The sequence below is a fragment of the Schistocerca cancellata genome, chromosome 1 (assembly GCF_023864275.1).
Source record: "Schistocerca cancellata isolate TAMUIC-IGC-003103 chromosome 1, iqSchCanc2.1, whole genome shotgun sequence".
Lineage (NCBI taxonomy): Eukaryota > Metazoa > Arthropoda > Insecta > Orthoptera > Acrididae > Schistocerca > Schistocerca cancellata.
Window position 1 is genome coordinate 707,907,803 of NC_064626.1, and position 26,820 is coordinate 707,934,622.

General features: G+C 43.3%; 1 protein-coding gene and 1 non-coding gene across 2 annotated transcripts in view; both read left to right on the plus strand.

The window, feature by feature from the left end:
• The window catches only part of LOC126096493 (uncharacterized), a 697,302-nt gene that overhangs the window by 423,113 nt on the left and 247,369 nt on the right, over positions 1-26,820 (plus strand). The window contains exon 4 of the mRNA XM_049910588.1: positions 5,194-5,245. Coding sequence (XP_049766545.1) covers positions 5,194-5,245 — 52 coding nt within the window. The remainder of the gene's footprint in view (positions 1-5,193; positions 5,246-26,820) is intronic.
• On the plus strand, positions 16,937-17,039 carry LOC126097180 (U6 spliceosomal RNA). Its single transcript, XR_007522095.1, has one exon. It is a non-coding gene; the product is annotated as a U6 spliceosomal RNA (small nuclear RNA).

Here is a 26,820-nt window from a genome sequence, read left to right on the forward strand (position 1 = left end):
CTGCGGCTAACCGATTCACCAAGTGGAAAGAAAGATGCCAACACCTGTCAAACTGGATGACACCACAAGAATCCCTGCCGCCAGGACACATGGAGAAGTGGGTCATGTGGAAGTCCTTGAACAGACTACGGACCGAAGTTGCAAAATCGAGGGACAATCTCCTTACATGGAACTTGCAACTGCCAAATGCCAACACAACACTGTGCAAATGCGGTGAATTGCAGACAAACCGGCATCTCTTCAAATGTAACCAGCTGTAGCATGAAGGACTTAACGCCTGCAGCACCCAGTGCTATCAAAGTTGCCCAATTCTGGGTGAATATTGTATAGTTTTCTTTGTATGTATTGTATATGTGTTCAAAAATGAATAAAAAAAGAAATGTGTTGAGTAATCGTCACGGATGATCATTGAAGAGAGTTGTGACGAGAAATAAGAGGACGTTAGCTGCAGAAGTCACCGCAGAACTGAAGGTAGCACGCACGATCCCTGCAGCTTCAAAACAAGAAGAAAGGAGGTCCATAAGCTTGGAGTGCCAGGGCGAGCTGGAATTTCAAAAACAAACATCGGTGATGCAAATGCGCGTAACAGAAAACGTCCTACCGAAGCCATAAAAACTGGACAGTGGAGCAATGGAAGGAACTCATTTGGTCGTATTAGTTTTGTTTCACAGTCTTTCCAACTTGTGGCCGAGTTTACGTACCAAGAGTGAGAAATGGCGTAGTTCCCGTGACGACTTTGGCAGCCGTATTGTGGTACTGCCAAGGATTATGTAACCATTTTGGCTGATCATTTCCATCCCATCGTATAATCTTTATTACCCAATGGTGCTGATGTGTTCCAAGACGACAGCTCGCTTGTCAAAGATCAATTTTGTGAGTATCAGAGCATGAATTGCGGCATCTCCCCTGGCCGCCTCAGTCACAAAATCTCAGTATTATTGAACCTTTGTGGTCTATTTTATTGAGAAGGGTGCGTGATCGCTGTCCACCTTCGTCATCGTTACTCGAACTTGCCACTACTTTACAGGAAGAAAGATATAGGATTCCTCTGAGAGCTATACAACTCCCTGTCTGTGTCCTTTACGAGGAGACTGGGAGCTTTTTTGAATGTCAATATGTTTTCTGCGCTGTGTTGTGTTGTATGTTTGGTGTTTCCATAATTATGTCCAAACCTTCTAGTGAGTTTGATAAGGGACAGCGTGTTATGGACTGACGCTTGAGAAGGAACGGCTTAGAAACGGCGGAGCTAGTCGGCTGTTCGTTTGCTAATGCCGTGAGCGTCTGTGGGAAATGGTAAAAGGATGGCGAAACCACTTACAGGCGACAACATATTTGACGTCCATGCCTCATCACAGAAGTTTACCGTCGGAAGTGTACAGACGTAGTAGTAACCTGATCAGGTAGTCGAGGACCCGGGCGTTTGAAGGATCTTTTTAAATGAAAAAGTTGGTCAAGAGTTAACATACAACCTGTAGTTAATTTACTTGCCTTGCATTGAACTATTGTAGTAAGTTAACTCTTAAGCACAGACGGGCGCTTTCTTGCAGTTGACCAGTCTTGGAATACATAAATGTAGTTAATTTTTATATCGGAAAAAATGGTGCAGGAAAGGATTCAAGCCATTGCTAGACGGAAGCTGGTACCATAGAGAGCGTCCAGCATTAATTGACGCTGCAGGTGGCGAACAGCAGACATTACGTAATTCCTTTACGCTCCCAATTGTCTACCAACAACGTGTGCAAACTGGACACGTTTACTTTTGTTCATGTTCATCTAGTAACCTATTCTAAGATATTATCCATTCTGTTAAGCAGCTCTTCCAAGTTCTTCGCTGTCTCTGACAGAATTACAATGTCATTGGTATACCGCAAAGATTTTATTTCTTCTCTATGAATTAAATTCTCTCTCCAAATTTCGCCTTGATTTCCTTTAATGCTTCCACAATATACAGATTGAGTAACGTCGGGTCCGCAGCTCGTGGTCGTGCGGTAGCGTTCTCGCTTCCCACGCCCGGGTTCGATTCCCGGCGGGGTCAGGGATTTTCTCTGCCTCGTGGTGACTGGGTGTTGTGTGATGTCCTTAGGTTAGTTAGGTTTAGTAGTTCTAAGTTCTAGGGGACTAATGACCATAGATTTTAAGTCCCATAGTGCTCAGAGCCATTTGAACCATTTTTGAGTAACGTCGGGAATAATGTACAACCCTGTCTCTTTCTTCTCAGTTGTAGCATCCTCCTATGTCATTAGGCTCCTATAACTACGTTCTGATTTATGCAGCAGTTGTGGATAACCTTTCGCTCCCTATATTTTATCCCTGCTACTTTTATAATTTCGAAGTGTGTATTCTAGTCAACATCAAAAGTTTTCTCTAAATCTAAAAATGATATAAACGTTGGTTTGCCTCTCTTCATCTTGCATTCGAGGATAAGTCTAGGGTGATTATTGCCTCGTGTGTTTCCATATTTCTCCCTAACCGAAACTGATCTTCTCCAAGGTTGGCTTCTACCAGTTAGTCCACACTTTCGTAAATAATTTGTCAGGATTTTGCAAGCGTGGCTTATTAAACCGATTGTTCGGTAATATTCAAACCAGTCAGTACCTGCTTTCTATAGAACACGAATTTTATTAAATTCTGCTTGAAATCTAAGACTATTCTGCATGTCTCATATATCTTGCACACAAGGTGCAATATTTTTGTGCAGGCTGGTTCTTTCATAGATCTCAATAATTGTCAGGGAACGTCGTCTGTTGCAGGGCCCTTGTTTAGGCCCAGGTCTTTAAATTCTTCTCGCAATTCGGGCATGGATGTGTGTGATGTCCTTAGGTTAGTTAGGTTAAGTCATTCTAAGTCTAGGGGACTGATGACCTCAGATGTTAAGTCTCATAGTGCTTAGAACCATTTGAACCATTTTTCTTCTCGCAATATCGTATTGTAACACGCCCGGGGGTACAAATGGTTGGGGTCCCTTAAACTGTTTCTAGTTCTTTGACCGTGCGCCCTGTCTACACCACGTACCTGATAATCCCGTGGTGGTCGTATTGCTCTGCACCACACTGCCGCTGGCTTGCCTGAAATTACGTATCGCAATATGCAAGCCGGTTTAGGGGAGCCACTCAACGTTAAACACAACACTGCCCTACGTCTGGTATGAACAACTATATTTTGAGACGGTAAGAAAATCGCAGGTTGCGCTCTTTACATTCTAAGTCATAAGTGTTTATCCCAATTAATGGATGATTACCAGTCCACAATATCACTCTGACTAGCTTACGCGTAACCGACACGACGCGGGAACGGAAGTTCTTACGCTCGTCACCCACACGCAGATATCGGGCTCCGTTCTCCTTGTGTCTAGTAATAAAATAACTCGCTTCATAAAGTTAAATTTTTAGTTCTCACATGTACGAGCATGCGCGTAACCGTCGCGGCGCGGTTGACTGTTGACGATGCGGAAACGCGATGACCGAACGCACGTTCTCACGCTCGCCACAAAACACTGGCACTTGAATGCACTCTTTTGTGATAACTAATTTTTACTGTTTCACATTATTCATTCTCGGAAACCGAACACGGCGCGTTTGACTGACTTAGGGTACGACACGCAAACAGGCCGATACTCAAAAAACGATATCGACAGCACTGCTCATTTTTAATTACATCATTACGCACTTTCCTCCGAATCCCCTTCCATATTTCATCACTTCACTGTAATAGCACTTGTAGCAAGACTTGAACTTGCATAATAATGCCCTTCCAATGCAGAGCTACACGCAACACACCTAACTGCTCCGTGTTCCGTGCTCGACTTTGCAAACGTGCTGCCCGCAAAAATACTCCGCAATCAAACCAGCGATGTGACAATACGGGTGCAGTATGTCCTATCTTGTCTTCACCTACTACCCTTCCCCTTCTTTAGTGTTACAATTAATTTCGTTACTCTTCTATAGGCGGTCTATAAAATCAGTCCACCCTTCACCTTTTCCTTCTGTGCTTAGCACCGGCTTGCCATGTAAACTCCTGATATTTATACAGCTGCTTCTCTTTTCTGCAAAGGTCTCTCTAATTTTCCTACAGGCGGCATCTATCTTCACTCCAGTTACACATACTTCTACAGCCTTGCGTTTGCCTTGTAGCTTTGCCATTTTGCACTTTATCAGTCTCAATTTTTAGACTCTGTATTCCCTTTATGTAGCTTCAAGGGCTACATTTTTATGTTTTGTCCTGTTGTAAATTGAGTTACACAGTATGTGTCATGCCTTATCCAAGGACTTCTATTGAGCTTTGTCTTTTTCCCTATTTGATCCACTGCTGCCTTCACTGTTCCCTCTCTTAAGATACTAAATCTTGTTCTGGTGTTTCTTTAACTCTGTTTCAGCCAGTCATAATTTAACTGAAAAAAACTTCTGCTTCTTTCAATGTAGCCAGGTCGCATCTCCATAATTTACTACCTTCCTGCTGTTTCTCCAGTTTAATCTGCAGTTCATAATTAATGGATAATGATTAGTGTCCACATCTGCCCCTGGGAAGATCTTACGGTTTAAAATCTTGTTCCGAAATATGCCTTTCCCGTATATGTGTATAATTAAATTGAAACATTCCAGTGTTTACAGGTCTCTTCTACGTGTACAACCTTCTTCCATGATTTTTAAACGAAGTATTTGCTACGATTAAATACAACCCATTCGTCTAACTTAATTACCTGAACAATTACTTTATCTCAGCATACATTCTTTCAGTCTCTGCATCTTCTAAAGAGCTAGTTGGCATATAAGCGTCTACTTCTGTTCTGTTAATGTAATATTTAGAAAAGGTCTCATCAATGCGCAGTGATGCACAAAGAATTATGTTTCATTTGTGTTATGTCAGATGGCTTACATTTCCATTTTTTAAGAATTAAGTAAGAAATTGTGATTCTTTTTGTCTACCTTGGCTAGCCGCTGTGGCCAAGCAGTTCTAGGCGCTTCAGTCCGGAACCGCGCTGCTGCTACGGTCGCAGGTTCGAATTCTGCCCCGGGTATTGATGTGTGTGATGTCCTTAGGTTAGTTAGGTTTAAGTAGTTCTAACTCTAGGGGACTGATGACCTCAGATGTTAAGCCCCATAGTGCTCAAAGCCATTTTGTCTACCATGTTAACTGTACTGATTTTGGTACTATAATTAAAATCAGATCTTACCCTCCTTTTTTCTTTTTTTACAGATCATCTGTACAAATGCCGCCGATCTTCAGCGAGGCTTCCTAATGCTGTTCGGTGAGTGTTCTAATATTATTACTGTTTGTAAAACGATTATCAGCGATTTGAGTTCAATAATCGTCGGATGTCGCTTCGTTGTATCTAAAAATATATCGGTTTCAACCCATAGATTGAGTTTAATGTTTTTGTGTTATTTTTTTTCTTTTCGTTGAGTGTCAGTGTTGAGTGGCTGTTTAGAAGTTGAAGTCTTACGTTACTTGCAGTACCATCATCCTAGTTGAAGAATATACTTCCCAAATGTCCTAATGTGATAACTTCCTTGATTTATTTGCATAGTTTTTTGTCGACGAGAAAACCGTATACTTTTATCATACGAGTATGTATGCTATGCTTTATTTTGCCATTTTCTTGTAATCTTAACATTAGTGTTATTGGCAGTAATACAGAGTCTAGTGTCCGGATATGAAATATCAAGATTATAAATAAGATACTATACATCCTGCTGGTTGTACAAACAGGAGTTAATTTAATTTATTCATATTTCCAGATTATTTTTGTACAAACACAGGTTTTCGTATTCTGCAATCATCACAAATACATATCCACGGGTGTGCTGCCGGTCTATAGTGTCCAACGGGCACAATATTTCGGCGATCATACATGTCGCCATCATCAGCTGAACTGACGGACTGAGCTCCTGTGAACGTGCCGGCACGGAGATCCGTACGCTATGGCTGCTCAGAGGGAACTGGGTTCGGTCGCGGCGGCGGCCGATTTAAATACCCTCCGCCCGCGGTGCGCTCCCTCCGCCGTCCGCGCCCCGCGCCACGGTCGCGCGGTGGAACAGATTGCGACGGCGTCTGAGATGACGTCGGTGTGATGGCTCTGTCCGCCGTGGTCGTCACAACTATTAACCCAATCGCTGGTTCCCAAGCCTTGCTAAGATTATAGCCACAGTCACGGTTTATGAGGTCGTCATTGGTGCGAATTTCGATGGCCTCTCTAACAACGCTGTCCCAGTATCTCGACGTCTGTACCAGAATCCTCGTGCGGTCATACTCCATGGCGTGATTTTCCGACAAACAATGTTCAGCGACCGCCGACTTGCTCGGATACATCAGTCGAGTGTGCCTCTGGTGTTCACGGCATCGATCCTCGACGGTACGCATCGTCTGACCAATATACGACTTGCCACATTGACACGGAATCTGGTACACGCCGGCCTTCCTCAAACCGAGGTCATCTTTGGCGCTCCCCACCAGTGCACGAGTTTTATTTGGAGGACAAAACACAGTTCCGACCTGGTGTTTCTTCAGAATGCGGGCGATTTTACCCGAGAGTGCGCCTGTGTATGGAATAAATGCAGTGCCTACCTCCTCCCTCGTGACTTCATCCAGCTCAACAGGTTGTGCTGCAGTGGTTGGGCGGAGAGCACGTTGAATCTGCCACTCTGAGTACCCATTTTTTCGAAATACAGTTCTCAGGTGTTCCAATTCCTGGGATAGACTCTCTGCGTCAGAGATAGTGCGCTCCCTATGTACTAGAGTTTTAAGTACCCCGTTCCTCTGTGAAGGGTGGTGGCAGCTGTCTGCGTGCAAATACAGATCAGTGTGCGTTGTCTTCTGATACACCCCATGACCTAGGGTGCCGTCAGCCCTTCTCTTGACCAAGACGTCAAGGAAAGGTAATTTACCCTCCGTTTCAGTCTCCATAGTGATTTGAATATTGTGCCCGTTGGACACTATAGACCGGCAGCACACCCGTGGATATTTTGACTATCAAATACGCCGGGAGAAACTCAAGAATCAAATCACAAATGCAGTTTAATACTTAAAATTCCGTCGATGTGTAATCAATAACAAAATATTTTCTTAAACTGTTAATAGTAAGGCGTTTATGTACGTAAGGCATTGTCAGTTTCATAGAAATCCGTAAGGGGCTGGTGCAAGACGGGGACTTTGCTCTTTTATGGAATCTGCACTGCAGAGTAGTTATTCATTCCAGAATCCTTATTGTTTTCTAGAAATGATTGTTTGTGATGCCACTAAACTATTAAACTCCACATTTAATAACTCCGAGTGCAACGGGAAACATTGTAGCATTAGCAAGTACTATCTAACGTGGATTGTTTTGCCTGTCAGGATGTCAACCGTAAATTAGAGCGCTTCCTTGGCTGGCGCGGAGAAGTTGCGGAGCTTTTCAGTCATGGCAGATGAGGACCTTTAGAGAACATTGCCGGAATAGTGTCCCGAATCTTTTTACACATTGGAATATGTGTTACCAGTAGTGTAGACAATTTAAGATCACATCATTGTATCAAACTGTGGAGACGAGGGCTGTACTGATTCAGTCCAAGGTTGTTATGAGTCGGTTCTGCAGGTCAATTTGAGGGTTATTTTGCAAGATTTCTCACATTCATCTTGTCGAATTCAGATCCAGGGTTTCATTTTAACCAAATAACCCAGAAAATATAACTTTGAAACCACATTTTGTTGAACTTTTAGTATGAAAAAAAACATTAAAAAAGTCTCGAAGCCGCTTTTAATTTACCACAGATGCATAGAATTTTGATAATAATAATAATAATGTAATAGTATATATTAATCAGAGCCCATTCATCAACAAACAACTAGAACAACCAAAAAAGCCATACAAACTGGATTAAAATAAACATATTAAAATTTTAATGGGAGACATAAACGCATGAAGTGGCAAGAAAAACAAATTCCGAACAACTGTAATACTATATCCTGCTCACAAAGGACTAATAAAAATGGAGAGACACTTTTGTGAAACCTTTCAACTGAAATAGATGCCAACAAATTTTCTGGAATGTCCTAACCAGAAGAAAACTTCCAGAAATTAAAAAAAAGTTTTTAATTGAAAAGTAAGGAAAGGTTAAAGTTAAAATCCAGCAAAATAGAACCATACCGAGGCTAACTAGAAATCCAAGAACTAGCCTTGAATTTCTGTAGCAAAATTCGAACTCCTTCCATGCAAACATTGTAATCATGAATCTTCCAGCTGGTCAGAACTTAAAGATAATATTTTTAATGTAATGGTACACCGCAAATGAAACGTTAACATAGGTGGTGGAGCAATATCTGTGACATGGCCGTAGAGCAAAGAACTAAAGCCTGGAAAGACTGGAATTTGCATAAAATCACTTCGCTGCAGTCCAGAAACAGACTTCAAGGATCATTCGATCTGTACAACATCATTATAATAAAACCAGACTTGCAGAAATGAAACAAGTGATCAAGAAAAATAACGCGGTATTCTGCAGAATTTTTAGAGGACAAATGTCAACATATCGGGCTTCCAGCCTCTTTTGTAGACAACCTGACGGGACTCTGGAAACAAATAACAAAGACAATAGTAAACTCTAAGCAAAGTACTTTAAAGATCTCGCACAGTCGAATTGAACGAACACACACACACACACACACACACACACACACACACACACACACACACACACACAATCAGAATCCCGACTATAGAATATGTTGAGAAAGCAATACGTGAACGTAAAAACAATAAAGCGCCAGAGGAATATGATACAACGGCAGAAATGTGGAAAATAGGTGGTAAAAGCTTCACGAAGAAAATTCGTGACGTATATATTTCGTTTGAAGAATCGACCCGTAAAGAATGGTAACCTGTCTTAACACACCCTTTACGCAAGAAAGGATGTGAAACTGATAGTAAAGAAATCCCTGTGCGGTTATTTATGTCAGTTACTTAGTGTCAGTTAGTTACAAAATTCTTTCAAAAATCATGCGTAAAAAGCTTGATACACAAACGAACAACTTAATTGGCAACTATCAAGCAGGTTTTCGGAAAGGCAGGACCTACGTGGAACCAATTCTCAAGACTGTTATGAAAATACGCAAGGGCAGGCGAACGCTGCTTTGTTAGTGTGCTAGAAGAGTTTAAAGTGAATAGAAAGACGAAACAGTTGATTAAACATACATTAACTGATACCAGCTCACAAGTTAGATTTAAAGGCAATATATTTGAATTGTTTGAAATAAAAATAGGCGTCCGACAAGGAAGTTTTCAATTTCCCTTACCGTTGATTCTTGAACTAGCAAAAGTCATTAGAACATGGGAAAAATAACAGGAATGACTATTGACAGACGACGGGAAACTAAAATTGGTTTGTGATATTTAGCTTGTGCAGACGACCTAGCGATCAGTTCAAACAACAGCGAAGTGGCGATTAATTTCCTTGAAAGAGACACAGATGGACTACCTATGTTTACACAGTTCGGCAGAACATCTCAAGTATCCCATTTTATAAACTTCGGAGAAACCAACCCACCCTCTGGATTAAATGGTGAAGTAAACAGAGAGAGAATCATTAAATTACAGAAAGCTTATAGAATTACGTGGAATAAGTATAATGAGAAACAATATCTCGTAAAGAAAGTTCAAAATTAAATCACAGTAGTCAAATCTCAAGCGTTACATGCGTCACTGTCGTCGGTAATCATTGAAGGTAGATCATTGACTAAAGACATAGGAAAAGAAGAAAAATTCGAAGGAAAATTTTGGTGCGGTTTGTGTTTAGAGAATGTGAATGAGACGGAAGTGTAACGAGTTACATCAAAATTTAGACCAAATCCTGGACACTTTCAGGAAAAGGGGATCAAAATCTTGTGGCTGCAGTCTCAGAATGAAACAGACTGACCAAAAGGATTCTTTCCATTGCCCTCTTAATGAAAGTTAAAAACAAATGGAATACTTGAAATTAGACGGTCGCAGGTTCGAATCCTGCCTCGGGCATGGATGTATGTGATGTCCTTAGGTTAGTTATGTTTAATTAGTTCTAAGTTCTAGGCGACTGATGACCTCAGAAGTTAAGTCGCATAGTGCTCAGAGCCATTTGAACTTGAAATTAGAAAATATTATCGGGAAATAGGCATCACAAACCAAATTCTACGAGACAGAGCTGCATTGAAAACTGTAACTGACAAGCTCGAAATTAAAGCTAAAGCAACTGTTACATCCAAGAGAACACGGACAAAAGAACTTTAAAAAAAAACCACACTGAGAAGATGAAGACATTTTGGGAGAAGAAGAAAGCAAGCATTTAAGCGAAATAAGTTCAATCGCGGTCCATAACTGAGCGTCACGATGTAAGAGAAAGTAAAGTAAAACATATATAAAATATTTTAATCTGATAACAATTTGTTTACTTCAGTACTTCGTAATTTAGTACATTTAGAAAGATATACCATTTTAAAAGCACTCTCAGAAAATTTGAGACACTTGTGCAGTTGATTTAAGAACTATAATCGGTACAAAATCTTAAAATTTTGACTAAATAATAACTGACACGATATGAAATCGAAGTGTGCATTCTTTTTTGATTAGGAGGAGGGATGCCATTTCTTTCAGTCATTTTCGCTTCCCTTCCGGAAATATCGGGTGTTTTTTCGCAGGTACAGGCAGCCTGCGGATTAGTCGCCTTTACTGGCCGGAATGTTCTCTGTAATAGTCATACTGACGCGAGTAACTGAAAAGTATCCTGCTTGCGATGTACCTGCTGGTTACAATTAAAGTGTAGCTAATCATAGAAGTCAAGCGAGGACTGTATTTATTGTATGGCAGCGAAATTTGGTAAACATGCTAATGCGATAATATGCAACCGATTTACGCTGAAAACAGTTCGGCCACCAGGTGCAAACCTGGCGCTGTATAGCATCGCTTCGATGTCTCCAGTGCTCATATTGAGCACATTCTGTAAGTGGCGGTTAATAATAAAGCGTACATTATGTGTTCGTCACATTTTTGACAATTTCTGCCCATGTCTCGTTCCTAATAAATTACGCAGGGAAAAATTTCTGTACGACTTTCTTGCATTTACGGCGCCAGATTTGTAACTCATGGCCAAAACTGGAATTAATTTCTTTCATGGATAAATCGGTTCCGCATTAATGCGTTAGAATACCTACCAAATTTCGCCGCCATACGATAATTGCAGCCCACACTGGGCCCCTGTTAGTAGTTGATCGTTAATTATAACCGATCGGTATGTATAAACACAGTAAAATATTGTAGGAAAAGGGGTTGTAAATTACATATCCAGAGGAAAGAGGTAAGTGGATCGGCCAACCAAGAGATGGAAGGAGACTGTGGCAGCGACTGGACTCGGTGCGCGAATGGGCACTGGTGGTGGTAATCCAGTTATTTAAAAAAGATTATCAAATGCTGCTTACGCAGGCAGTAGCACGGGAGACATCAGATCGTTGTGTGTAGGATTTACGCAGAAGAAAATGCGACGCGTGCAGTGTTTGATGTGGCGGGCAAGTAAGTAGTGGAGTGCAGCGCATATGACACCTGCGGCTGATCGCGTCGCGTGCGGCGTTGCTTTGATCCGTTAGACTAGGGGGGCTCGGCACGCGACGGCGGCGCCTGTTGCCTCCCAGGTAAGTGTCTGCCTCTCACACCGCCAGCGGCTGCACACGCGTCTAGGCAGTGGGCACCATCTGTCGTACTGCTGGCCAAACCGGGAGTGTCAGCACTCGTGACCGATGAAAAGCACAGCATCAGATACACGCGGTCCACACAGTGTTCTTCTCTCAGTAGAAATTGAACTTAAGGACGTACTTCAAATATGCACCGCCTTTCCCAGTACGACATGAACCAGAGCCCCGCCGACAAAAAATTTCGGTAGTTGTTCAGGGACATAATCCGATTACTTTGGTATAAGATGAATAATGTCGCTGGTGTCTCGTAACGGAGTAATAATGTAATTACGAGTTACTGGGTTTGTTACCCAACTACGTATCTTTCTTTGAAAATACGTCCACGGCGCTGAGAAAGCCTGTAAAATGCAGTCACCAAAACGTACACCACGTATCATAGAGAAGTGCAAAAATTCTCAGACGAAACTGTGCATTTTTGTCATAGCATTTTTCAATCTGTTTCGTCAGTGTACAGTACGGCACAGTACAGTGCAGTACGTAACATGTACCGGGTGATCAAAAAGACAGTACAAATTTGAAAACTGAATAAATCACGGAATAATGTAGATAGAGAGGTACAAATTGAAACACATGCTTTGAATGACATGGGGTTTTATTACAACCAAAAAAATACAAAAGTTCAAAAAATGTCCGACAGATGGCGCTTCATCTGATCAGAATAGCAATAATTAGCATAACAAAGTAAGACAAAGCAAAGATGACGTTCTTTACAGGAAATGCTCAATAAGTCCACCATCATTCCTCAACAATAGCTGTAGTCGAGTCATAATGTTGTGAACAGCACTGTAAAGCATGTTCGGAGTTATGGTGAGGCATTGGCGTCGGATGTTTTCTTTCAGCATGAATAGAGATGTCGGTCGATCACGATACACCTGTGACTTCAGGTAACCCCAATGCCAATAATCGCACGGACTGAGGTCTGGGGATCTGGGAGGCTAAGCATGACGAAAGTGGCGGCTGAGAACACGATCATCACCAAACGACGCGCGCAAGAGATCTTTCACGCGTCTAGCAATATGGGGTGGAGCGCCATCCTGCATACACATCGTACGTTCCAGCAGGCGTTTATCAGCCAGACATATCGGCGTACCTCTCACCCGTCACGGTAGCAGCTACCAAACCAGAATTACGCATTTCCTCGAAGAAAAAAGGCCCATAACGGTAGATATGGTAAATCCAAACCATACCGTGACTTTCTAGTCGTGCAATGGAGTTTCCACGACAGCTCTAGGATTTTCGGTAGCCCAAATTCCGCAGTTGTGGGCGTTGACAGACCCTCGGAGCGTGAAATGAGCTTCGTCGCTCCACAACACGTTACTCAACCAATCGTCATCTTCCGCTATCTTTTGAAACGCCCACACCGCAAATGCCCTCCGCTTCACTAAATCGCCAGGTAACAGTTCGTGATGCCGATGGATTTTGTACGGATAGCATCGGAGGGTACACCTCAGCGCCAACCAAACAGTAGTGTATGGAATGCCGGTGCAACGTGCGACTGCACGAACGCTGACTTCCCCGTGCATAGACGAACCCGCTACAGTCTCCATTTCTTCTTGAACTGTGTCAGCAGCATTATGCCTTGTGCTCGGTCGGTCACTACGGGGTCTATCGTCTAAACAACCCGTGGCTTCGAACTTCGAAATCATTCTCGCCACAGCTGCATTTGTCAACGGACCTTTACCCGTTCTAATCCCCTTCCTATGGCGATAGGATCGTAACGCTGAACTAGCCCTTCCTATGGCGATAGGATCGTAACGCTGAACTAGCACATTCGCCATTCTGATAATACAGCTTCACTAAAAGCGCTTTTTCAGGTAACGTCAACATGCTGCGACTGCTGGCGCATCTGATTCTCTCTCTTATTACAGCTCCTTTTATACACGATTGCCATGCGCAGTCACTGACGTTTTGCTGTCCAGCGCAATCTGTCGGACATATTGTGAACTTTTTTTTTATTCTAATAAAACCCCATGTCATTCCAAGCATGTGTGTCAATTTTTACCTCTCTATCTACATTATTCCGTGGTTTATTAAGTTTTAAAATTTATATTGACTTTTTGATCACCCGGTATAACGCACTTTCCTTGCAGGTACTGTCTGTCAGTAAACCTAATCATACTGCTGTGTATCATTATCAACTTACAAATAAAGCTGCCGGAAAAATAAACTCCTGACAGAAGCAAAGAGTATTGAATGCAAGCTTGAGAGCGGTGAGTGAAGTGTACATTACTGCTGAAAAGTACTGAGAGTGAATGGACAGTGCATATCGTCGACACTTGCACTGTTGTGCAGATGTTGAAACGTCCCCTTAGAACAAATTATACAAGACTGTGCTTAAACTGACACACAATGTTTTTAGCGCAACGCAATCTGACTATTAAAGATCCCTGCAAAAGAATGGCCCTGAGTAACATTAAACTATACCTTTCAGAAATCACTTACCTCACAAAAATCTTCGTTGCTCGAACTACTGCAATACAGCGAGTGCCACTACTGCCAGCTAAATAAAAGATACAAACTACGGAAGGCAGTAACTACTGATAGTCTTAGCAAATGAAAGATTCTAATAGAGAACAAACAATGTATTTACCTCAAGATTCATAATATATACAGCAGTTCATGACATTTTTCAAAACTCCGCCATCTCTCTCCCCACATCCACCACTGCTGGCGGCTCACCTCCAACTGCGCAACGCTACGCGCTGTTCACATCCAGCTATAGCAGTTCATGACAACAATGGTAGACAACAATGCAAACTAGCCACAGACTGCACACAGCACAGCCAGTGATTTTCATACAGAGAGCGCTACGTGGCGGCGGCGTTACCAATCTAAGAACCTAAACAGCCTACTTACATAAAGAAAACATAAACAGCCTACTTACATACAGCCTACTTACATAAAGAAAACATAAACAGCCTACTTACAATGTTACAGTGCGAAAGAGAAAGGTCAGTGGGGTGAGAAATCAGATTGGATGCAATTGCTCTGTTACGAGCCACCAAAGACCACGGGATCCTTATAACGATAAACACTTAAAAACCGCTAAACATCTCGCGAAATCGTCTTGATGTAGTTTTGGTTAAATCCCTGTACATGTTAGACTGTAGTTTAGACTATCGTCACGTGGATACTATTCCGGTGCAGCCATACAAAAGATTATAAGCAGTGTCTTTCATAGGTGCAGTGGAGTTTCTCAACATGCTGCCACGAAATCGATGCCAGCCGATTATTTGACCTACAACGGAGCCTGAATTATCAATAATCCACTTCAAATGCTTCCCCTTACCGTTATTTCTGTGTTTTTGTATGGCATGTGACCCCACGTGACTCTTTATTGTGGTGAAGTGCACAACCATACATTGCTTTAAAATTACAGCCACAAGACCTTCCTTAGATTACCTGTATCTGTATTCAGAATTTGACTACGTACAGCTGTAATTGTAACTAACAGTAGCCGCTAAGTCATTCACGTAAAATATGTGTGCCTGGTAAACGGGTTGTTACATTTCCTTGGCGCACATACGATATTACGTCTCTGTCTGTGCAGGACTCGACAACCAGGGTAACATAGTACTGCATTTAACTGCCAGGGAGTCCTGTATTGTCTTCAAATCGAGTAGATGCACCGTAAAACATTTATATTTAGCATGTCTCCGTACGGCACCTAGGGTGGTAGTGTACCTCAGACGGTTTCCTAAAGATTGCTCGTACATACGTACACAAAGCGACTAAGTTCGGACACTTTCTATACTTTGGTCAGACACAGCGAGCCGAACGTTATCAGTTAAAGCCTCAGCAAGAAGGCCGTAACATGAACTCAGAGTATACCACAACAACGACGCGGTATAACTTCAGAAAAAGTTTTAACATCGACAATGACTGCGAAAGGCTACCTCTGTTCGTTGTCTCCAGTCCGGCACGAGAGTGATTGTGAGCATCAGCGACCGGTTAAATGTCAGTTTGTTCAAATGGTTCTGAGCACTATGGGACTTAAAATCTCAGCCCATCAGTCCCCTAGAACTTAGAACTACTTAAACCTAACTAACCTTAGGACATCACACACATCCATGCCCGAGGCAGGATTCGAACCTGCGGCCGTAGCAGTCTCGCGGTTCCAGACCGAAGCGCCTAGAACCGCACGGCCACTCCGGCCGGCTGTTAAATGTCACTTCGCCGTACAAGGGAACCTTACGGAGTGGCTTCTTCGATTTTCTTCACATTTAATTGCATGAAAATGCCAGTATTCACAGTGAATTAAAATTTGGTGCAAATATGCAAAAGTGGAATATACAATAAAATAGTTTTGTATTTCTATAGATCAAACACTATTATTTATATGGATTGTGTATGGCAGACTTCCAGAGGTTGTTCAGGGATACGTTCTTAGTCGACATTTACATCAGTACTTCGCAAGCCACCTGAACGTGTTTGGTGGAGGGTACTTCTGGTACAACTGACTGATCTTCCCGTCCCTGCTCCATTCGCGAATGGTGCGTGGGAAGGTTGATTGTCGGTCAGCCTCTGTGTTGGCTCTTATTTCTCGAATTTCCTCGTCGTGGTCATTTCTCGAAACGTAAGTGCGAGGAAGTAATATGTTGTCCGACTATTGGCGGAAAGTGACTTGAAATTTTAATAGTAAAACTCTACGTGATGTCCACCGCCTCTCTTGTAACATCTGCCATTGCAGATTGTTGAGCATCTCTTCTAGAGTTGCTGTCTTGTAGACAACCGCATCATCTGCGAACAGACTTAAAGAGCTTCGGATGCTTCGCACTAGATAATTTTGTACATTGAAACAGCAACGGTCCTCTCACACTTACTTGGGGTACGCCCGAATTTAGCTTTACATCTCTCGATTTTGTTCGCAAATCTGGTCCGATACTCCGTGAGTATCTCGGTGTATGGGACCATAGTCTCCGGCGGCAGGTTCCAAAGTTACAGCATTTGGTTTGGTTTCATATCTCTATAAGCTTTGTATCTACGTAGCACTGAAAATGTTGCACAACAGTGTAAATGTCAACGGAATGCTCTGTGTGTCTTGTTTCCATTCGCGCACGGTACCTGCTGTTGACGACAGTAATGTCCTGTTTAACTCGTTGGGCTCAAGTTTGCGTTCACTACTGCTCGGTTGAGTGCTTTCTGGCAACGTTAGTAGTGCGTCAACAGCGACACCATTCCGTGCTATGGATAGTGTTTGGGTTCACTGAATGCAGTGGAAGAGCAGCTCGGCAGCCACATCACAATACTTGTGCATCTGTACCGCTTCGGCGAGAATTTGAACGACACAGAAAAGATTACCATGGCCTCTGCGCAAGGACGACACGCATAGTCGTTAAGCGTTCCACATTTTTAAGTACCTTGTAAGTAATCCACTACAGTTCAAAAGGAACAATCATGTAAAAAATACGTAAATGTGTGTGAAATCTTATGGTACTTAACTGCTAAAGTCATCAATCCCTAAGCTTACACACTATGTAACCTAAATTATCCTAAGGACAAACACACACACACACACACACACACACACACACACACACACACACACACACACACACACACACACACAAGGGAAGGACTCGAACCTCCGCCGGGACCAGCCGCACAGAACAATCATGTACATAATTACAATATCAGAAGAAAAAATAACGTACATTGTTCCACATTAGGGTTTCCGTTTGCACAAAAAGGGTTGCACAATGCTGCAACCAAAATTTTATCACATACCTAGTGATATAAAATGCCTGACTGACACCAAAATAAAATTTGAAAACAAATTGAAAAGGCTTTCTCCTGGGGTACTGCAGTTACGTACAAAACTTTCTGTTGTTGTGACGTGTAGAAAGTGGTTGGAGGGAATTAATGTCTCCCATCTGTATATTAAAAAATAGAATCTTGCAAATGATCATGATGTCATATTTATAAAATGGTAATGTTTATGTAATATGACTGGTTCCACATAATTACATGGGACATGTAACTAACATAGGCGTCTTCGGGAAACTGGATCCTTCCGTTTTGGAATAGAAGGTACTGCTTTTGCGATATATGGTGGAACAGCCGATATGAAAGGAAATGTGACGCATGTGATTGGTGACAACCCTGCTTCTAGCAGTCAGCGCGTTGCACGACCGCAGAACTTGAGGGCATTCAACTTTTTTTGAGTATCAAATGAACAACAAATGCTTTCGTATCATCCGTTGAAGGTGCAATTACTGCAGCCTGCGGCCCTCACATTACCAATGGCGTTTGCAAGTTAATGTCTACAGCAATGTACAGAAAATAACGAATTTCCTGTTTTCGTGTTGTTCACAGTCGAGACCATGTATACAACAAGGGTATGTTCAACTGTATGGGATGACGAAAATTCTCACGCACTGGTTTGTCGATGCTATCAGCAAACGTTGCTTACTAGAACACTGAACGGAGTCATGTACAAAACGTTCCGTCAATAAGTCCTCCCTTACTTCCCAGATGTGCCGTTGTGACTTCGTCGGGTTACGTTGTTTGAACATGACTGGACACCGGCGCGTTTTATCTCTTATGTTGGGAACCACATTGAAGTACAGTTTGGACGACAATGGGTTAGTCCCGGTGGCCCTGTTCCATGGCCAGCTCGGTGACCAGAAATGGCACAAACGGACTAATTCTTCAGGGAATATGTTAAGACCCTAGTTTATGAGACTCCGGTTGATACTCGCACGCATATGGTTGTTAGGATTATCAGAGTCGCGGAAGTAGTAAGCGAAACCCATTGAATTCTTGAGTATGTAAGACAGTCGATAGCGCGTCGCTGTACGCCCTGCCGTGCTCATGATGGTCGGCATTTTGAACAACAGTTCTCCGTTTCTTAAGTGATGTGCAGTTCGCTGATAAAACGAATTGAACACAGTGTGATAAAAGTGTACATGTTTTGTCTGAGGGTTGTTGTGTTAGTCTGTGGTGTGTGTCGTATGTTTTTGTTATTGCATATTGTAGGCTTCTTCACTGTAGTGAAGGTATTTTTCTCAAAAGAAAAAGAGATTGCGGTAACAAACAGAGTCCATTATAATTATGAGCCGTCGTAGACCGTTGGTCCCTTGTATCCCTAGACAACTTCCGAAGGTCTGTCGGTGGAGTTCTGGCTCAGTATTTAAAAATAAAAAGTTATTTAGGAAGCTATTTTTGATTAAAAATTATGAGTCGGTATTTGTTAATTAACCTTTGTTTGTTAGCAAGTAGGTAAATTAAATAAATGTAAAAAAATGTTGCTAGTCTACGTCTACATGATTACTTTGCGATTCACAATTAAGTGCCTCGCGGAAGTTTCATCGAACCAACTTCGAGCAATTTCTCTGCCGCTCCACTCTCGAAGAGCGCGCGCGAAAACGAACACTTAAATGTTTCCTTTTTTGGGGGGGGGGGGGGCGGATTACGTCATCCTGAATTAGAAAACTGATGTCCGAGTAGTGACCTTCAAATCCTATAAGTATGAAGAAAATCGAAGAGAGCAGAGCAGTCTGTAAGGTCTCCTTGTTGGTTCCTGTGCTGTAGTGTTTGTCGTCCCTCTGATGATACTGCGAGGCTAGACGCCAGCCCGCTTTCCCTCCCCACAGTTTGGAGACACTGCACGGCGGCCGACCGCGCAGAGCAGCCGGGACGAGCAGCCGCCTTACCTTCGGCGCTCGGGCAGGGCAGCTGCGGCCGCGGCTGCGAAGGGCGCGCCAGCTGCCGCCCACGGCGCAGCTGCACGGGGCGCGCGCAGCTGCCGCGTCGGCCGCGGCTCTTCCCTTAATTAAAAACATTCTTCGCCGACTCCGTTGTGCAAAAAATATGCTGCACGCCCATCCCGCTTATGAAGGTCTTGCATTTCCTCTGATTTGGAAGACTTGTTCTCTTCGGAGGTTCTTCGCAGTAATGACTGTGGCGTTCCTCGCACTTTAAAAGGGGCGCGTCTTTGTAAAGCGCGTTATTTGTCATGCAAGACGAAAAGGTTCTTCTTTACAATGTAGTAAGATTCTTTCACGTACTGTTGCACAAAAGAGTACTGTCACAGAAATGGAGTCCGTGCGTGACGCAACTTTCACAGCTAGATGAAATTGAAGAACCTCTGTTTTCACTGTCACATTATACTGTTAGAATTAGGAGATTTAACACGGGATCCAAAAACTAAAGGCGACATTATTTGCATCTCAACTGCGGAGTTGGTGTCATTGCCTTCCATATGACCTTGCAACAAAGTATAGAATCGCACTCCAGATCTGCCTTCTGTACATTGGTATAAATCATTTTGTTTGCCTGTCTAATAGAAAACTAAATAAAAGTAGTATCCCATTAATTTTAATCAACGTAATTCAAGCTATGAATAAGGGATGAACTGCAGAACCATGTTAAGACCCTTTCAGGTGTCCACTGGTACAGCGGAGACTGAAAGTGACTGCGTATGTATGAAATAACGCAAACATGGAGCTACATACCAACATTCCGAAAGTTACGGAAAGAAGTACATCCATATTGAAATCGAAAAGTAGGTAATTCATGCAATAAAGTACGAGCTGCATTTTTAAGAGTACATGAATAACACGGTAAAATAACTCTTGCTTCAGGCTGCCCTTCTCTTTAAGCACTGAGTTTCATATATGATGAAGCCCACGTATGACGTTATCAAGTGATTGAAGTCTTCTGCAGAGACATATAGAGAATCGCACTAATCGCTTCCATGGCAGGCTGTGATTCAATGTTCCTCTTTGCTTCATTTTCATGATCTTTATCTTCTTCTAATCTTCGGTTATTACATGTATGCTCAGCGTTTGAGTTGCCTCAATATTATCGTCAACTGAAACATTCTTGAAACTGCACGTCACAGAGTTTCCACTGGCTGCCTGGTAGTCTTCGTCGTCAGAATCGGTAACATGGTCATTTACTCCTCCATGTGTCTACGACAAAGAGATTGATCTGGTGATGTTATGTTACCCGGGGACCTAGAAACGACGGAGAGGCTCCGTCCCCGCCGCAGCCGCATTGGGCCACAACCCCACGACGACTACCGCAGTCTACTTCACCCCTCCGCCGCGCCACACCGAACCCAGGGTTGTTGTGCGGTTCGGCCCCCGGTGCCCCGGTGGATCCCCCCCCCCCCCCCCTCCTCCCAGGGAACTTCTCACACCAGACGAGTGTAACCCCTATGTTTGCGTGATGGAGTAATGGTGGTGTACGCGTACGTGGAGAACTTGTTTGCGCAGCAATCGCCGACATAGTGTAGCTGAGGCGGAATAAGGGCAACCAGCCCGCATTTGCCGAGGCAGATGGAAAACCACCTAAAAACTATCCACATACTGGCCGGCTCACCGGACCTCGACACAAATCCGCCGGGCGGATTCGTGCCGGGGACCGGCGCTCTTTCCCGACCGGAAAGCCGTGCGTTAGAACGCACGGCCATCCGGGCGGACGATCTGGTGATACTGTAGCTACAAAAATACTTCACAAAAATTCGAAGAGATTCATAAAATCACCTAGAAGATGTGATGTTCCAGAAACAGTTTTCTATAACTGGAGGCTGCGCCACAGTACCACTCCTCCCTGCTCCCTCCCCTCCCCTCTCCCTCCCCCCACCACTCACGCTTCACGCTGCAGGAGGGGGGAGTGCGGAGGGGGGGGGGAGGCGTAATCAGTGCAGCTAGGACATTCGTGTTCCTCGACTTTTGCAGAATCCTGAACATTAATGTATTGTAAATGCTGTTAAACAATATACTTGCGCTAAAACTGTTTTGTCATTTTTATGATTCCTTCACGTATAGACTAAAGTTTGCTGGTTGGAACTGGAGAAACGAAAAAATGTTATACGTTAAGCAGTAAAACATTTTTCGCGTAGATAGCATAGTCGTTTACAAAAAGTAAAACATTCGGTTTCTTCGATCATTATCTAATGAAACGCTTTTGTTCAAATGGCTCTGAGCACTATGGGACTTAACTGCTGTGGTCATCAGTCCCCTAGAACTTAGAACTACTTAAACCTAACTAGCCTAAGGAAGGACATCACACACAACCATGCCCGAGGCAGGATTCGAACCTGCGACCGTAGCGGTCCCGCGGTTCCAGACTGTAGCGCCTAGAACCGCACGGTCACTACGGCCGGCGAAACGCTTTTGTCCATGTGACAAGTTGTATTCCTGTCATCCAAGTTGTCGGATAATTCAGGTACTCGCTTGGCAGTTTACTCACGCTGTAAAAGGGATGGCAAATTACTTCTGTATCCTTGCTCACCAACCTCAATTGCTCCGCGCCATCAGCAATGGGGCAAGTGCGTATCGTCACTCCCTCCTTGCTAAAATTCTCATGATGATAAAATGCATCTAGTACAGTTTCAGACGTGACAGGTACGAATTTGCTAAAGGGAACAGACAAGTTACGTCTACATAAAATGTCTTACTCTTTTCATACTGTGCCGTCAAGCGTGCTAATTGTGAGGGACAATTTTCGAGACAGTAACATAATTTACGTTCACGCATTCGGCCTCATCACTGACTTGTTGGAAAACTGTTCCAGTACACTTCCTAAAAGCTGTCCAACAAACCCGCAGAAACACTAGAATTTTCTAGTTTCACCTTTCAGTTTTTTTCAGTTTCTAGAGTATTTGCTTGAATTACTGGCCTATTTACGGGAACAGTTGTACCCACTAAATTAAATTTCAGTTTCTCGTAAACTCAAAATATTTCTTCTTATTTTGCACGGTTATTACGCACTAATGTATGGAAATGAAAACTCGCCCCTTGATAGCGCACATAGTCAGAACAGGGAGGATGGTAGGAAACGTCAGGCGACTTTACCTGCTTGAGGTTTCCAGCCTCCAGTTGTTGAGAACAGCTCATACTCTCCCTCGTGCTGCTGATAAGTTGCCTATCACCTGCTGACAAGTTTTTGTCCGGAGATTCTTCTGTGGGAGGTGAGCGCTGTAAAAAGGAAGCTGTCATCGAACAGGGAAGGAATAGAGGTTCGATTCAAACGGGAATGCGTTAAGACAGTTTAAGAGACAAGTATCAAACAAATCGTGCACTCTTTGGTGGAGGGAACCAATCCGCATTTACCCTGGTTCCATTGCTTGTGTTAACTTACCCAAGCTCTTCGTAGATCACGTTGCTACAGGGCTTGTACAGTTGTTCGAACTAGACGCATGGAGCCCAAATCGATCGTATGGAGAGGGCTACGTACTGTCTGCGTCGACGGGGACCATCTAGTGCGTCCATAAACGCAGCACACAGTTCTACTACATTCTCATCAGTGTACTTACGAGCCATAATTTGTAGGGAGCGTCATTAGGTGCAGTTATTGATCTGATGTGACTCCTGTCGGCCAGAAATCCATTTTCTTGTGTTTCGTGATAGGAGTTGAATGTTCACATGAAACCACAGTAGTGTACGCCAATTCGGCGGGCGTCGTACCGTGATGAAATGAAATGTGCGTTTGGCTGTGGCCTCTCGTCGGGTGGATCCATCGCCTGGTGCAAGTGTCTCAAGTTGACGCCACGTGAGCAACTTGTGTGTCCATGAGGATGAAGACAATACAACACCCAATCCCCTGGCGGAGATAATCTTTGATCCGGCCGGGAAAGGACACCGCTCCCTCGGATGGCGTTCTGCAGTGCCGACTCCTCAGGTACGGGGCAGGTGCACTTCTTCGTATGATGGCATTCATGAAGTGGCAATGCGCCCACGCTATAAGCTTGAAACGACTTTTTCTAGTGGCAGCGTGAACAGTGTACACAGTCCGCATTGTCCCGCTCCGATTTGAGAACGAACAGCCTGCTGAACCTCACCTGAGTGTGTGTGTTTACTTTTACTTCCATTATACAATGTGACAATACGTAGCGATTTCCTGTCGTCATAATGTATGTTGAGATACAGATTTCCAATAAAAAAAATACATACTGTGCGAGCCATAAGGGTGGTGCAAAGTGGATTTGGAGCAATTTGCGTGAACGTGTATTGTGTGGTATGCGTACTGTAAGACCTTCGGTACACACACCATCAGATTATTTTACTTGTCGCTCCAACGAAGTAGGCGAGTGTCAGCAATATGTCTCGTGGTCTTATCGTGGCGTTTTTATCTTCTGCCGTTAGGTCAGGCGATAGAAATACCACTTGCACGCCTAGAGTAGCAGATTGACGGTGACCAACTTTAAACAGAACTTGATTATTTTTCACACACTTTTATTAAAATAATAACAACATAAAATTACTTAACTTAGTTCTGGATGCTATTTACAATTGACAATCTGAAGTTCCTTTGGTCTTGGTATGTTAATCTTATTCTCACATATCTCTGATACTTGACAAATGTCTAGTCATTTATCTTCATGGCTATGTGCAGGAATATGGTAATCTTATGAGGCGCAGACTGAAACTTGACTATAGACTAATGCAGACTGACTAATCGGAGTTCTGTACACTCGTTATAATATCTCGCGCATTCAGGTATCACTGCGCGAGTGTGATCCGCGAGGAGAAAAGGCTCTACGTTAGCAGCAATCTCATTGGCTGCGTGACATATTAATGCGCGGATCGGCGGAAACAGAATTTGGTCCGTCTCTAAGACAGCGCCATCTCTTGCGCGGAGACGGACGAGCGCTGCGCCTGCGATGTTGTGCTTAGCGGGGCGCGCTCTTGTGGGGAAGTTGTGTACGCGCTGACTACGCGGAACTATGTACACAACATATTGTGTAGAGCTTTACGAGAGCCAATAATGTTTGTAACTTTAAGAAGACGGAATATTATAAGTTTTGTACTTGTCTTTGCGGCTTTTTTCTTTTCTCCTCCGGGAAGGCTTTCACACTTTCTGCAAAACCTGCACATTCCTTCCTTCATCTGACGCACGGGTCAAGTGGCGTTATTTCGAGCGAACAGCGGCTGCGTCAGTTGTTTACATCAGACGCGTCGCGGCAACGGACGGGGCTGCGGCTGCTTGCGGAACGGGCCCGGCCCGCACCAAACATTTAACTGGAGCACGTAGCGAGGCAGTAACACGAAGCAGCGCTCGTTGCGGCCGTAGCGCGACCTAACTGCGCCGCTCTCCTGCCCTGCACTTCCTCTCTGCTTTGTGGCCCAACGCCGAGCTCACTGCACTCAGCGTCTGCCGCCCACCCGGCGCTCTTCCTGCCCCGTACACACTCGACGAGTCTCGCCCGCGATACGGCCAGCGAGTTGCGTACTCTCACCTCGCATTTAAGGTTTTACTCGGTCCTCCTTTGGACTTCAAGAGCCTCCGGTCTTCTTGTTACAATCCGTAATGCTCGACGAGCGCTCTCTTTCGCCTATAAACAGTGTTACTATATTTACGTGCTGGAGCTCGTGCGCTACATTTTAGTCCTGCATTTGAAGTGCTGTTCCACTGTAACTGAAGGCACGGCGTTTCTGACGCCACATAAAGCAATGGTTCTCAACCTTTTTGAAAATAGTTCCACAGAGTGTAGTAAGGTATGACGAGGGCAATCCCAAAAGTAAGCTCTCCTATTTTTTTTATATGTACATAGACCTGTTGATTTCTACAATGGTTTACATCAGTTTACAGCTTGAACATTAAGTTATTTTCCGACATAATCACCATTTCTGTCGATGCATTTTTGTAGACGCTGTGGCAGTTTTTGTATGCCTATGTCATACCAACTCGCCGCCATGCTGTTCAGAAAGTTATGAACCTGTACTTTCACCTCGTCGTCGGAGATGAATCGCTTTCCGGCCAAATGTTCTTTCAACCTAGGGCGCCAAGTCAGGGCTATAGGGTGGGTGGGTGATTATGTTCCACTGACACTGTTGCAGGAGAGCAACGGTTTGCCGAGCGATGTGTTGCTCAACATTCCTCTTCTCCGGTTCTGAACTGCCCGTTTGAGTTTTTTCAGAGTGTCACAGTACTTGTCAGCGTTAATTGTGGTCTCAGCGATTCAGCTATGACGACGAGGTGAAAGAAGAGGTTCATAACTTTCTGAACAGCATGGGCATACAAAAACTGCCACAGCTTCTACAAAAATGCATCGACAGAAATTGTGATTATGTCGAAAAATAGCTAAATGTTCAAGCTGTAAATTGATGTATACCACTGTAGAAATAAACAGGACTACGTACATATAAAACAATAGGAGACCTTACTTTTGGGATTACCAACCGCCACCCTCTCCCCACCAACATCAATACTAGCGCCTAACTAAGCTTTAGGATGAAAACGTGTTTTCTCTGAATTTTTTATTTTTAAAACGACGAAAGGTAAATGGTATTTAGTTTTTGTGTTTTTTTAAACCATGAACTAATGAGAAAGTGAGAGAATTGGTACAGCGTATTTCTAACAAACTCTTTTCTTAGAATGATGAGTTAAATCCCGGTGCATCATTGCATGACTTAAAACTTCTGCGAAAAGAAGGCTACCTATCCGCATTGGGATAGACGCTTGCTACGAAACATGCTTTCTCTGCACCGTTCCTCTTCCTAGTGACGCTTGCTGCATCTATTCCGTGTGCCCTCATTTAAAATGACGTAAGTTAAAATGTGTATCTTATACTTACTGTTTGTAAATCACTTGATCAGTGAACCCTTTACTTCTGAACAGGCTGAAACTGGAAGACTTCATGTTGGCAATGCTTTGTGTCTGACCACTACCAACAATAATAATAATAACAATATAGTGTAAGCCTTACAGTAGCCATTGCGTAATTATTGTCACGTTGAACTGTCAATTAATTTGTTATTGTGATTATTTTAGCAATATATGGTCTATTCCTGGAACTAACTAACTATAAGAGTAAACGGAATGAGATAATACTGTTTTAAACAGATTGACCTAGAATTTGGGAGGATGGAAACTCCACTCTTCATCCAGGAATCCCGATTTAGGTTTTCCGTGGTTTCCCCAAATTACTTCAGGCGTATGCCAGGATAGTTCCTATTCTAAGGCTACGGCCGACTACCAATCCGATTCTTGTCATACTAGACCTGTAACTCTGTAAATGTTCATATATATGAATTATTTTTGTTGTTCTTAAATTGTAATTCCAAGACATGTTCAGTCTCTCTGCAAAAGAAATCTGCAGATAAATAAAATTACTACTGCTACGTAAATGCCTCAATTTTACTACCACAGATGCAATGGTACAAACTGTGAGTATAATGGGTC